Source organism: Prosopis cineraria, unplaced genomic scaffold, assembly GCF_029017545.1.
Source record: "Prosopis cineraria cultivar Desert tree isolate PC_DT_omini unplaced genomic scaffold, ASM2901754v1 PC4, whole genome shotgun sequence".
Classification (NCBI taxonomy): Eukaryota; Viridiplantae; Streptophyta; class Magnoliopsida; order Fabales; family Fabaceae; genus Prosopis; species Prosopis cineraria.
In genome coordinates, this window is record NW_026555335.1 from 13762039 (window position 1) to 13775934 (window position 13896).

Below are 13896 nucleotides of genomic sequence, written 5' to 3' on the forward strand. Positions count from 1 at the left end.
GCATCAAGCACATCCCATCAATTCATCCCTTATAACCCCAAATTTCAACACAGATCTAAGCCCATTTATCCCTAAATTGCTCATCAATGCCACAAAACTAGGAGGTATCCATCTCAAATCATCTGCCCCATTGAAAAATTAAAAATAGAGATCTAAAAGTACATTAACTTTTCCAAATACCCAAACCTTGGCCATAACAGGTGATTTTTCCACTCAACTTCAATCATCAACCTCGCCACCAACATATCATCATTTTTCCTTTGAAGAGCTGTCGCAGGTTTAGGGCCAAAAGCATAAAAAATACCTCCTGTAATCGCCATTGCCACCACTTGAACCAGTATCCCAATCTTACCACCGTTGCTCCCTTCTGCCAACCTCCAATCAATCATATTTTTGCACCACAGGCTCCCAACTCACACATACAATCACTTCACACACACACTCCTACCAAGAGGGATAGAGCAAAGAACCACTCGAAGGAGAGGAACGTTCTCACCGAACAGTGAGAAGGGTCCAGAAAACCCTACTCTCTAGAAAGAGAGAAAAGCTCTCAACAAATGAGAGAGACAATAACGTTAGGGACTTAACGCAAGGGTAAATTCATAAAGCTTTGGTTCTTTAATTTTTCGCGCTTTATGTGCTCCAGCAATCCTTTAATATGATTTTCACATTATTTTTGTTGGATGTGTAAATAGGAACTTGATAAGGCCCGCTCTTTCCTTTTAGTATGCTTTCTTCCTTCCTCAGAGCTTGGTTGATCCAGTAGAGAAGGCTAATCAATCAAATAATTAATTTATCAAATGAGAGGCATGAGAAGAACTGTTCAATGTGTGGGGCTCTCTTGTTCTTCTTTTCTTTTTTTTTTTTATCTCTTTTTTATTGTCTTCTATTGAATGAGTGATTCATGATATCATATTAGATTTTTTATATTAAATATGTTTAAGGATAATGTACTCCATCAAAATAGTTTAAGCCATTTGATTAGATATTTTCTAAACTTATATATTTTTAATCTATCTTTTAATATTTAAATATTAGACTTCTTTTATATTTTAATACTACCTACCATAATGAACAAGATCACAGCCATAGGACCTGTTTCGTTGCTGGAATTGTCTTCGTTCCATTCCATGATCCTATTTGTTCGGTTCTACGTTGATCTCATTGAAAAACTTGTCATTACCAAACTCCCACACCAAATAATTTTTATTTGGACCAAATTACCCTCCAACTTTTATCCATTGTTGCTCCCATTTGATCACCCGCATACCAAACACGTTCATGGTAATTAACTGCCAAATTATTGCTAATTAAGTAATAGGACTTATGAGTTATGATATAACATTCTTATCAGTTTTATCATTCTCTTTAAGATAGGAATCATAATCGCTTTAGTATGCATGTTCTGTGGTTGTGTGTGTGTGTTATATGTATATGAATTGTGACATTTATATATGAAAAAACGTTGCTACTTGAGCTTGTTTTCGTATCTAGTTGCGACAGCGTTATTGTTCTAATTTTCACTCTTCACATTTTTATAAAACTTCTCTTAAATAAAAAGAAATCATGTTTCGCTCTTCCCGTAATCTACATCTACATGGAATTAACATCAACAGGCTTAAAAGATGTTTTCTAACGTTGAACTAAGAAACAGGGTCACATGCTCACATGGCTGTACGGTGAAATTTAGAGGCCTAAAGTGAAATTTTTAGCAAAGGCTAACGTGTGTAGTTGTCCCTTTTATACACAAAAAATATCTATTATCATATATCAATATAGAAAGATGAAAGTTAAATTAAAATTGAGATTGTGAAAGGGAGTTAGAGAAATGGGATACATAATGTAATTTTTTTTTTTGATAAGATGACATAATATAAATTAGTATATCATGGATCCCAATATTTTTTTTAGGTAGATAATAGGCTTAGCCTAATAATTAAAGTTATTTTTTTGGAAATGATTAAAGATTTTTTTTAATCGACAAAATAATCAATACTTTTTATTCTCTTTGATCTATAATTAAATATATAATAATACAAATATCAATTACACACATGACACACGCACATATTAGAATTTTTTTTTTTTGATGCCTAAGGTGATAGCCTCATTGGCCTTGAGGCTTACATGCCTTTCATACTCACATTAAATTAAAAGAGTAAAGAGAGGAGAGAGGTTAGAATGTAATGGTTTTTGTAAAGAATATTGACTGTGGATGTGGTTGTTGTTCACTCAACTTTCCCATGTTGCCCACACTTTCTTTGCATTCAAGGAACTTCTTTTTTCTTTATAAAAAATGATAAAATTAATTCTGGCAGCTCATATTTTATGTGATTTGAAATTTTAGAACTCTGGATTCATCCCTGCCCTTGCATTCAAGTTTCTTAAGGTCACTGCATCTTACTTAATTAGTGATAGCAAACAACTATATTGAACAAATTGATATAGTCTTTAATATATAAACATGTGCTTTATATATATATATATATATTATATCGATAATTAAAATATTATATATCTAATGAACTCTTGAATCTAGATATTTTTAATTTAGTCTAGGAATGTAAAATATTAAAAGTAAAGGGGACAAGGTTAACTACAAAATTTACACACTCTATTTATAATTTTTCTCAAAGTAGTGTTAGCACCATGTTCACTGTAAACTACTTCTCAACTCTCAAGTCAGAGTCAAAGGCCATGCAATCATGTACATCTCCTTTTTTCTTCATCGTCAAGTAGAGAGAACAGATATTTAATAAATAAAATGGAAATGAGATTGAAGATGGGAATGAAATTGAAAGAGACATAATAAATAAATATGTTTGGCATAGGTATGAACGAACGGGGAATACTTTTATTGATTGGTTTTTGGTAAATTAGCATATGAAAAAAAAGAAGGATTATAAATCACTATTTAAAAGAAAACAGATTAATTAAATTAACCCACTCCCTTAAATCATAAAATAATTTGTCAGAGGTATTTTTGACTTTCCATAATACAAATTAAGTACTTCCATTTCTTTCCACTATGCATGGAAACCAATTGACCATGGGAAGTGATGTTGAAGCTGGCTGGCTGGTTCAATTTCAAGGAAAACGGAACTAAATGGTTTGGTGTGGGAACCACCATCATTCACTTTTTTTGGAGTAATGTTTTAAAAATAGGATCACATGTTAAATTGAAAAAAAATTAGTGTGTTTTAATTGTAATGGTATAACTGATTAGACCAACAGTCAAATTATTAACATAATATTTAAATAAAAGTTAAGTAAAAAATAAGATTAAGAGCCAAAAATACTGACAAACTTTTTCTCATGGGGGGCCAAGTATCCTCAAGTGAAGAACGGTGGAAGAGCACTCATAATATTTATAAAGTGAGTACAAAAATGACAAAATTATTAATTTTGACTAACGTTCATTAACATTACTTGTTACAAAAAAGAAAGCAAATATAAGTTAATGTACAAAAATACCTATAAATTTTTTATTTAGGAGCTTCTGATATTCTTAAGTCAACAATAATATATGGACACCCATTAACTTTTTAAAAGAAGCCATATAATTAAGCTTGACCCTAACAATTTGGGCTTTCAAGCTTATTCGAGTTGGCTCGAATTCTCGAGTTTAAAAATATTATTTTATTTCCTTTTTTCTTTTTTAGTCAATTTCAATTTATCTTAAAAAATGATGGTTTTTTAAATTTTATGTAATTTTAATTTCATTTTATTAACAATAAAAAAGAATTTAGGTATTTGTACAAAGTCCATTCTTGTTTGGGCTTGGCTTAAATTTTTTCTAACTTATTCAAGCGACCCAAATAAGCCTCAAAGTTTTTTAAAAAATAATCTAAACTCCTAAGCCCAATATTAAAATCTTTCAAGCTTATTTAGGCTAATACATCGGGCTTAATCCAAATTACTGTATCTAACTCATTCTAATCTATTAGAATAACTTGATGTTGACCATGAAGTTTTGAGAATAAAACTTAATGGATTGAAAAATGTTAGCTTATTTTATAAAATTAATGGGTAATAATGCGCCGTTGTTGACTTTAGGATACCAAAAGTTTCTAAAAAAAAAAATTTGAGTATTTTTGCACCTTACATTTTCTTTCTTTTTTTCAAAGGTCAACATTAATGGATGTTAGTCAAATTTAACAGTTTTGGCACTGTTACACTTACTTCATTAATGTTATGGGCACTCTTGCATCCTCAATACTAACTACCTTGGAAAAAAATTCATGGATAAATTTGCCATTTAACTTTAAAAAATAATATTAAATACATACATATATTATATATGAGAAATAAATCAAAACTGTGTTTTATTGTTAATAAAATAATACAACCATAAATTAATAACATTTAAATTATTATTTTATAACTTGTAAAATATGGGTGGATCTTTGTTAAATCATGTATTAGTTGGTGCAAAAGTATCTACATTTTCACTTATAACCAACAACATCTTATAAAAATGATCCAAAATTATATTATATACATGTGAAGAGTCTAAAAATGAAAATGGCTTTCATAGGGATCTAATTTTTAATTTTTTTCTCAATTTTTTCCTTAAATGTTTTAACTTTTTTTTTTATTACGTTTGGACCTGTTTGGTTTTCTATATACCAATATATCATTTTGACTTCTGGCTTAACTTTGGTTTCAGGTTCGATGGTTGTTCAACTCCAATCTAACCAAACTCAACCATGAAAATGGTTTTTTCTTTTGTCTAAATCAATCTATTAATGACTTCAGTTGATGGTTCAATCAGTCAAGTCTAATTCTTAAAACAGTGCTTTGGTGGATAGAAAAGTAATTAGTTAGTTGTTTTGTTTTGTTTTGACTCTGATTGTTATTTAGTGCCGGCTTTTTTTTTTGGGTCCTTGAAACTTTGTTTTATATATTTTTTATTATTCTCCTATTAGAGATGATCATATTCATATTTAAAATACAATTAAATACTAAATATAAACACATTTCTCAATTTTCATCAGTGATTCAAACCTTTATATTATAATAGACTATCCCACCTATTAAAACTAATTCCTATTAAAAATTTTTCCTCCCCTCCCCTTCAAAACCTCCCTTCCAAATGGAGGGATCTATCTCTCCCCTCTCCTCTCCCTCCTCTCCTCGCACCTCTCTTTCCCTCCATCGCCTCCCCTTCCTTCAAATCAAACGTAGCCTTATTGATTGACGCATGATACACAAAAGCTATAGTTAAGGCTGCACAAATACTGAACTGGACCGGGTTGGATGCCAACCCGAAGTCTAGTCTGAATGGAGACCGGGCTAGAATTTTTAGTCTAAGGACTGGTCCAGTCTTGTTGGACCCGGGACCTAGACCGGGTTGGACTTGGTCCACCGAGTTACTGGACCAGTCCAGTTTCTTGAATCCAACTCTCTCCAAAAAAAAAGCCCTTATATCCCCTTCCCTATAATCGCTTGCATTAATATCATAGGCTTTTTTTTATATCCCCTTTCTTTTTTTATATTGTTTAATGTTTTTGCTGTCTACGTATGGCATGAAAACACAATAGAACATATATGCTTTGCATATGTTTCTTTTTTCCAAGTCTTGAGCTAAAGAGGAATGAGAGCATGCATGAGAGTGACGCAAATACATAAACTCATTAATATATTCATATTCAAAATATATACATCTCACTATAGTCTATTTAGTTAACAATTTAAAATTTCATTGTCAAGCTCTATAGTCTATCCAAAAAAATGACTATCCATATATTCTAGCCAACCACATGATATAGCTAGCTAGCCAAAAAATAAGCATTAGCCTATCAAACTATCATCATGCTTCTTCACATAACAAAAAGTTAGTGAGATGTGCCCAAAATATATCCAAAATATCTGAAAGTTTAAAAGTTAACAAACATAAGCGCCATACAACATCAAATGACGCTCACACAACCATCCTCTCCAACATCAGTAACACTGGAAAGATATGAAAAAATATATAAAATATAAATAGTCAATGGCATTACATCACAAATAAAAAAAATACAACTGAAACATATAATAATTCATATAAAATATAAATAGTCAATATCATCATTGCAACACATACCAGTCTTCACCACACCCTCGGTCTCTTGAAAATTATCAAATTCTTAAAGCATGGATGCAAATTCAGAGATGGATTGTCCAGGAAGCAGTCAATTTTGAGCACATATAAGTGCTTCAGTCATCTTTGGTGATAATGAACTCCTATAAGAGTCCACTACACGTCCTCCTGTGCTAAAGGCTGATTCAGAGGCCACTGTAGACACTGGAATCGCCAAGACATCACGTGCCATCATAGAAAGAACCTTGTATTTGCTAGAATTGGCTCTCCACCATGCTAATATATCAAAATCATCATCAACAGGGGTATCATCAGTAGAATTAGATGAAAGATATTTATCTAATTCTGATTGTGGGTTTAATGAGGTTTTTTCTTTTTGAGATGCTAACCACCTGTGACCTGGATCTATACCCCCTTGGCCTTCAAGCATTGAACATGTTGATGATCCTGGAAGTGTAGAAGAAGAAGCATTGCTTGGGGTACTAGTCCCTAGTCCTTTAGAATACTCATCAAACATACGGTACAAGACATCTTTGATCTTAATTTTCATGGCCATGCAAACTTCAGATCAAGAAAAAGCTGCTCAAATATATGATTCACATAAGCTAGCTTGTACCAAGGATCCAAAATCACTGCTACAATGAGCAAAGGATTCATATTTTCTGTTTGACCCCAATATTTTTCATACTTGCTTCTCATACTTAGGGACATTTCCATAAGCAAAGGATCAACATTCACAATGTTCTCTTCCAACAACTCATGAATAAGAGTAATTTGATGGAAACAAGTGTTAGAAGTAACATTTAGTGAACTTGAAAACATCAAAGTTATGTCATAGAATACCTTCAAAAATTTGAGAAAGACACGTGCCTTGTTCTAATCACTAGCTTTAGGAGGGCCTTCACGCTTAGTGCCTCCAATGAATTGCCCCATATAATCTTCATCTTCATCTTCTAGGCGTTCAAAAGCCTTTTGAAACTTCAAAGCGGATTCCAACATCAAGTAAGTTGAATTCCACCGAGTATTGACATCAAGGCAAACAAGGCTAGTAGTGTCTAATTTCTCCAACTCAGCAACACTTTTAAACTTTTGGAGACGAGCAGGAGAAGAACGAACATATTTAATTGCATTGCGAATTGCATCAAAGCTGTTCTTCAACTCCTTCAACCCATCATTAACCACCAAGTTAAGAATATGCGCACAACATCTTAATTGAAGGTAATCACCCCCACAAACCATGCCTTTCCAATTCCTAAGCCTTCTTTTCAAATAAGACAAAGCCGTGTCATTAGATGATGCATTGTCCATTGTTATGGTAAACACCCTCTCAATTCTCCATTCTAATAGACACTTCTCAATTGTCTTTCCAATTGTGTCACCCCTATGATTCTCAATCATGCTGAAATTTAATATCCTCTTGTGCAACTTCCACTCAGGATCAATGAAATGACAAGTAAGGCGTAAGTAATTGAAATTTTGAGTAGATGTCCAGCAATCAGTTGTCAAGCAAACATGATTTGCAGACTTCTTCAACACTTGCTTCAATATCTTGATTTCTCCAAGGTATAGTTGCCAACAATCTCTAGCAACTGTTGTTCGCGAAGGGATTCGAAATCTTGGTTCTAGCTCTCTCACAAAATTTCTAAACCCATACTTCTCAACTATCCTAAATGGCATCTCATCACAAATAATAAATTTAGCCAATGCCCTTCTACATCGTTTTTGATTGAAAACATGAGAGACTAAGCCCCCTCCTTGTCCACTTGGCGTCACGTAGTTCAACATTGATTGCTTTGGTATTGTGGTAGCTTTATGTGGGTTTTTAGGACATTTTGGAAAGTGCCTTTTCAATGATGTTGTCCCATGCTTGTTTGGGTCACAAGCATAAGTTGCATGACAGTATTTGCAAGAAGCTCTAACCTCTCTATTTGTTTCTTCCAAAGGTAACTTCACAAAATGCTCCCAAACTTGTGATTGTTTACTCTTTTTCGCAGGCTCTTTTCTCTTTCTGCTCACATTCTCTGGACCACAATCTTGTGCAAGGTTAGAGGCAGGATCAATAGCTACAAGAGGAGGAGTTGGTGGAGTTGGTCCAGTAAGAGGTGGCATTTCATTTTGACTAGAATCAATTAATTGTGATGGCAAGGGTTGGTCAATACTAGCAGATGCAGAAGTTTCGTCCACCATGTTTCTAACATGAAAAACAAGACACAATGTTAACTTATAAAATCACAAATACAAGTATAAAGTCAGACTTTTCTCAAAGAAGTATGACATATACAGAGGCACAGAGCCACTTCTCTGTCATGATCACCAACAAACTAAATCCAACAATTAATATTATAAGCACAGGTAATCTAATTGTTGTAGAAATTTATCCTCAAAATACTGATATAAGGTTCAAATATCAGAATAGCAACCTCACTGAAAATATAATAAATATCAGATTATATCAACCAAAAATAAGGAATGATCCTCCAAAACCGAAGCCATCTATAGCAAGTTAGCAACAAAAGATCAATCATCAGTCTATAGCAGCAATAGAAGTGTCTCTCGCTAAAAGGGTGGAAATGTGAACTTTTGAAAATGGCAACAATAGTACATCTCTCACCGTAGCAGCCTCAACGAAAAGCAAACAAAACCAGAAAGAGAGAAGTAACAGAACAGAAGCATGCGAAAATGGAACAGAAATCGTTGAAGAAGCCAGAAACAAAGTAAGAAAAACCAGAATGCATGATGAATCAGAAGGCTGAGTGAAGAAAAACTAAAAACAGAGAGAGCAAAACCAGAAGAAAAACCATAAAATATGAATACCTTTCAACTGCCGACGCTGTCGCTAGAGAAGAAGGAGGAAAATGCACGATGAATCGAAAGGCTGAGTGAAGTAGTCAAGCGATCGTGATGTTCTTCTTCATCGGCATGCTTGAGGAGAAACAGAGCAATGGCCGACCAAGGAAAGGCAGAGAGATGAGTGAAACCAGAGAGCTACAGCTAGGGCAACGGGAGAAATGACAAATGAGGGTACTGAGCTCAGAGCCTCAAACAGACACTCAGACTTCACAGACCGAATTCGAGGCATGCGTGTGAGGAACTGTAACTGAGGCGTGAGACGTGAAGCTCAGCGAGTCAGTCTGTCAGCGTGAGATTTTTTCATTTTTTGTGTGTAAATAATATAATTATTTAATATTTAATATTAAAAAAATAACCTGGACCGGGCCAGACTAATTGGTCCAAAAGATCAGTCTCTAATCTGGTCTAACCCGTATGTGTAGTCTGACCCGTTTAGTCCAGTCTTTTATTTGGGTTGATTTTTTTGAGACCGGGTTAGACCGGGTCACACCGGGTCAAACCAAACAGACCGAGTTTGAGATTTTTTTGCACAGCACTACCTAGCTATGGTGTTCCTAAAAATAATGCATTATAATCGACCACAACTATAAATTCTTTTTATCACTTTTCTTTGCTTTTCATGATTCTTTTCCTCTTAAGTACGTAATTATACAAGTTAAGACGTGTGAGAAACGAGATTCCCAAATTTTTTTTAAAAAAAGGTAAACACATTAATAACCAGAATTTGTGTGAGCATATAATCTGATTCAATCATGAGCCATAAAAAAAAAAATATTTAAGAAACAAAGTAGCCAAGACCCTATTTTAGATTCATATTCGACAAAGAAACTTGCTATCTATATATATATATATATATATACTCTCCCTCCATTAAAAAATACTCCCTCCATCTCAAATTATAAGACATTTTGAGATAAAATCTTACATACCAATAAACTTTATTAAATACACCCAACAACCTTATATTTTCAAAATAAAAATATAAATTTCTAAAAATGCCCATCATTTAATATATTAAAAAGAGAAGAAACAAAAATTAATTATAGAGAGAGGAAGGGTAATATTAAAATTAGTGCATTTAATAAAACCTTAATCTATTAACAGTGTCTTATATTTTGGGACAAAAAATTCCTTCAAAAGTATCCTATAATTTGGGATGAAGGAAATATAAGGCATTTTTTGAAAGGTTAAATGTTAAAAACTGTAAGATATTTTTAGTATTTCAAGGTGTAATTATTGTATTTTTTTTAAAAGTATCCTTATTAAATAATCACTTTATATTTATTTTAAAATGAAATACTTTATCACATAGAGGTAAATATGAAAAGATAGTTTTACTTTAAAAATAAATAATTACTTTATTGAAAGTGAAATTTGATTAAAAATATTTTATATTTTTAAATGAAGGGAGTGTGTATATATATATATATATATATTTCTGTCAAGTTCTGAAGAAAGAAATATATTCCACTTGTTTGTGCTAAATTGAGATACTTTGGCAAATATGCAAAAGGAAGCTAAACTTTTACTTTCAGTGTGTAAAAAAGGAATGACTCACTGAAGGAACAAGCTGATTTGACCACAGTATACAACCTGAGCCCATGCTTTTAAGAGAATAGCTAAGATTATTTCAAATTGAATGGTCTAAGTTTCTCTATACTAATCAAACGATACCATTTAAAAGATGAGCATTTGATGCTCATCAAGTTGATAAGCAATGAATGCCAATGTCCATTATTGTGAATAGAAATATATATGGTACATTTGATTACTTGTTTTTAAAATAGTTTTTTTATCTTGAAAAAAATGCAAAATTCTATTTAAAAATGTGTTTTTTATTATCTATTCTGCAAAAAAAAAATTAACAGTTACTATGAAGAACTAAAAAAGTAAAATATCTTTTAAAGGTTGTGTTACCTTTTGCTCTACAAAACTAACGAAAAGATAAAAAAAAAAATATCACGATTTCATTAATGAGAGTTATATTAATTAAATAAATTATTATTTCATCATCTATTTCATCACTTTAGAATTTTTTTAAATAATGATTTAAATATATATTTTTATTTTTATTTCCAAAACTTGTTTTAAAAAACTATTTTATAAAATTATTTTAAAAACATAAAAATAAAAAACAGAACCAAACAATCCCATTTTTTTTTAGAATTTTATTTGACCATGGCAATCTACATTTTTTGACCATGGAGAATTCATCTTTTTTTTTTTTATTTTGGTGGTGATTGAACAGAAAGATATACCTTTCTATTTTTTACTCTCTCCCTAAGAATCTTTGTAGCATTTTTCAACGCAGCTTATTTTCTCATCCACTCTTAGAACGATCTGGATTTTCTAACTCTGTTAAAAAGAGAAGAATGATGCTATTGTTAAAAAAAAAAAAAAAGAACAATGTAATATCATGTTACTCATAAAACAATTTACTCTTCTTTTACGGCTTTAGTGAGATGATCCGAGGTAAGTCCAAATTCATAAACCAGTTACTTTTTCTTTCTTCCACATCTTGAGTGCTTGAAATTTGGACATCATTTGATTGGAAAATGAAGAATTTTTAGTAGAGGAGGAAATTGCCAAGCTATATTTTGGCCAAAAAAAAAAAACTAATTCATTCTCTAGCTAATAATCTTCCGCTTCATATGATATAATCGAAATCACAAACCCATTCCAATTGTTGTCCACTGGAAATGACACGACAAAGAGGGAGAGAATGTTAGAGAACAAAAAAGAGAGAGTTGAGAGTGTGGTATTAAAACTCAACTTGGGTTAGCCGTGTAAATTAATGAATTGGTGAACCAGTTCCTTCATCGGTTTGGTGAAGTGTCTTAATTTGGATGCATCAGATAGTCATATTTTATAATTTTTTCCCTCCCCTTGTTTAGCTTGAAACAACATCATTTTGAGTTAAAAGGGGAGAAAAAAAAATCACAATATGTCAGATTTATGCTTTAGTAACTTCGTGTTGTTGGATTATGTGTAGTTTATTTTACATGAATGTTCTATTTCCTTGTTAATTAATGCTTTTTTATTTGATTATTACTCTTTTTAGGGTCATATATAAATATTTTTATATATTTATGAATATTATGTTAATTATGATTGGGTTGATCTCGATTTAATTATGGTTAGACCACACTAATCCATGAACCATTAACTCAATTGATCTAATGACCTATCTGATTTTCAGAACCTTGCTTGAAAGATGAAAGAAAAAGAAATGCAAATTAAAGCTTGATTACATTAACTCCTTAAATAATTAAGCCTTCTCTATATTTGAATTTCAAAACTCAAAATATAAATAGTAAATATAAATTTTGATTCATTAATAAAAATAATTAAGTTAGCCCATCAAATGGAGTTGCAGTCCAATAATTTGTAACAGGAAGATTTTGGATTGTCAAAAATGTTCCAAATATCATAATCTAATGAACCATTGATATGTTAAGATAAACATCATTTTGAAACAAGGACTTCATAACTTATTCTTCTTCTGGCTTTGATTTGATCATATGAAGAAAATGAAACTTGTGATTTCTTTGGATTCTCTATAATGTCAATAGTTCATTGAAAACTTGCTTTCCCAAATTTTACTCAGTTTTAATTTCTCAAAGAAAAATGAAGTGGATCAATAGAATGGATGATTCATCAGCAAAGTTTGATCATCTTAATTTTGGTTTGAATCTTTTGTTCAATTAAATGTTCAATCCATTATTTATCTTACTTCTTATCCTTCCAAATAAATGAAAGGAAATTTTAATGTTCTCAAAGTTTAGTGAAATGTTAAAGGATAATGCAACTTTTATACTCTGTTTGGATGAAGAGAAAATGTGGGAGGAAAATAAGAAAGAAAATATGTTTTTCCTTATTTGGATGAGAAAGAAAAAGTGAGAGAAAGGAAAAATATGAAAAAAAAATAAAGTGTGAACGCTGACACATTTTCTCTCCATACTTGGAGAAATTTTGAGAGGAAATTGTTATATTATGTCTGAACTCATCTCTCTCTCTCTCTCTCTCTCTCTCTCTCTCTCTCTCTCTCTCTCTCTCTCGTTTTCAATCGTCGGACCTCTTTTTCGCTGCTGCTTCTCTTTTATTGGATCACTCCTACCCACACTATTCTTCATCGACTTAGATTAGTTATCTTGTCAGTACCCATAAATGCTTTTGATTTTTTTTTTGATAATTCAAGAAAAAACAAAAACAAGACAACGAACAAACCATGGCTTTAAATAATAATAATAATAATAATAATAATAATAATAACTAATTCCAGCTGCCATTGCTTCTGTAACAGTGAAGACCTATAAACTAGCTAATACTATAGCGGACTAGTTATGGAAAAAGGTAAAGTTTATAATTTTTTATTTTATGTTATTATATTTTTACTAATTTATTTGGTTTTAAAATATAATAACATGAAAATATATTTTTTAATAAATAATTTGATTTTAAATTATTTCAATGAAATTAGTTTTAATGTAATCTTTTCTTTCAATTTATTTTTATAAAAATAATTATACAAAACATAATATATTCTGATATAAGAGCATTATAGTCATTGTAATAGTTGCTCATTGTTTTTTCCTCCCTATTTTGTGGTGTTCATCCAAACATAAGGAAAGATAATATTTTCTTCTCAATGTTCTCTTCTCTCCATTTTCTTTTCTTTCATTTTCTTTCCTTTCAATTTTTCCTTACATCCAAACGAAAGGTTGGTCCTTTAAGTTTATTTCAATTATCAATTTGATTTCTCAAGTTTAATTTTTATCAATTTAGTTCATTAAATTTACTTCAGCTATCAATTTGGTTTATTTAAAAAAGATATTACATTGTTAAAATTTTCTAATTAAAAAAATATATTGATGGCAACCTTGCAGATTAATGAAAATAAGTATAATTATTAAGGTAGCAAAAAATTACCTCTAAAATTTTTTAAAAACAAGGCAATAAAA

The 13896-nt window shown here is 31.3% G+C and overlaps 1 protein-coding gene across 1 annotated transcript; it reads right to left on the bottom strand.

Annotated features, from left to right (window-relative positions):
- Positions 1-6961: 6961 nt before the first annotated feature.
- LOC129308852 (zinc finger BED domain-containing protein RICESLEEPER 2-like) lies at positions 6962-8272 on the bottom strand. The gene has a single exon (XM_054950232.1). It carries the CDS (start codon positions 8270-8272, stop codon positions 6962-6964), a length of 1311 nt encoding a protein of 436 aa, XP_054806207.1.
- Positions 8273-13896: the final 5624 nt, after the last annotated feature.

What these genes read in the sequence shown, in the direction of transcription:
- LOC129308852 (XM_054950232.1), bottom strand. Translation starts at nt 8,272, where the DNA reads ATGGTGGACGAAACTTCTGCATCTGCTAGTATTGACCAACCCTTGCCA.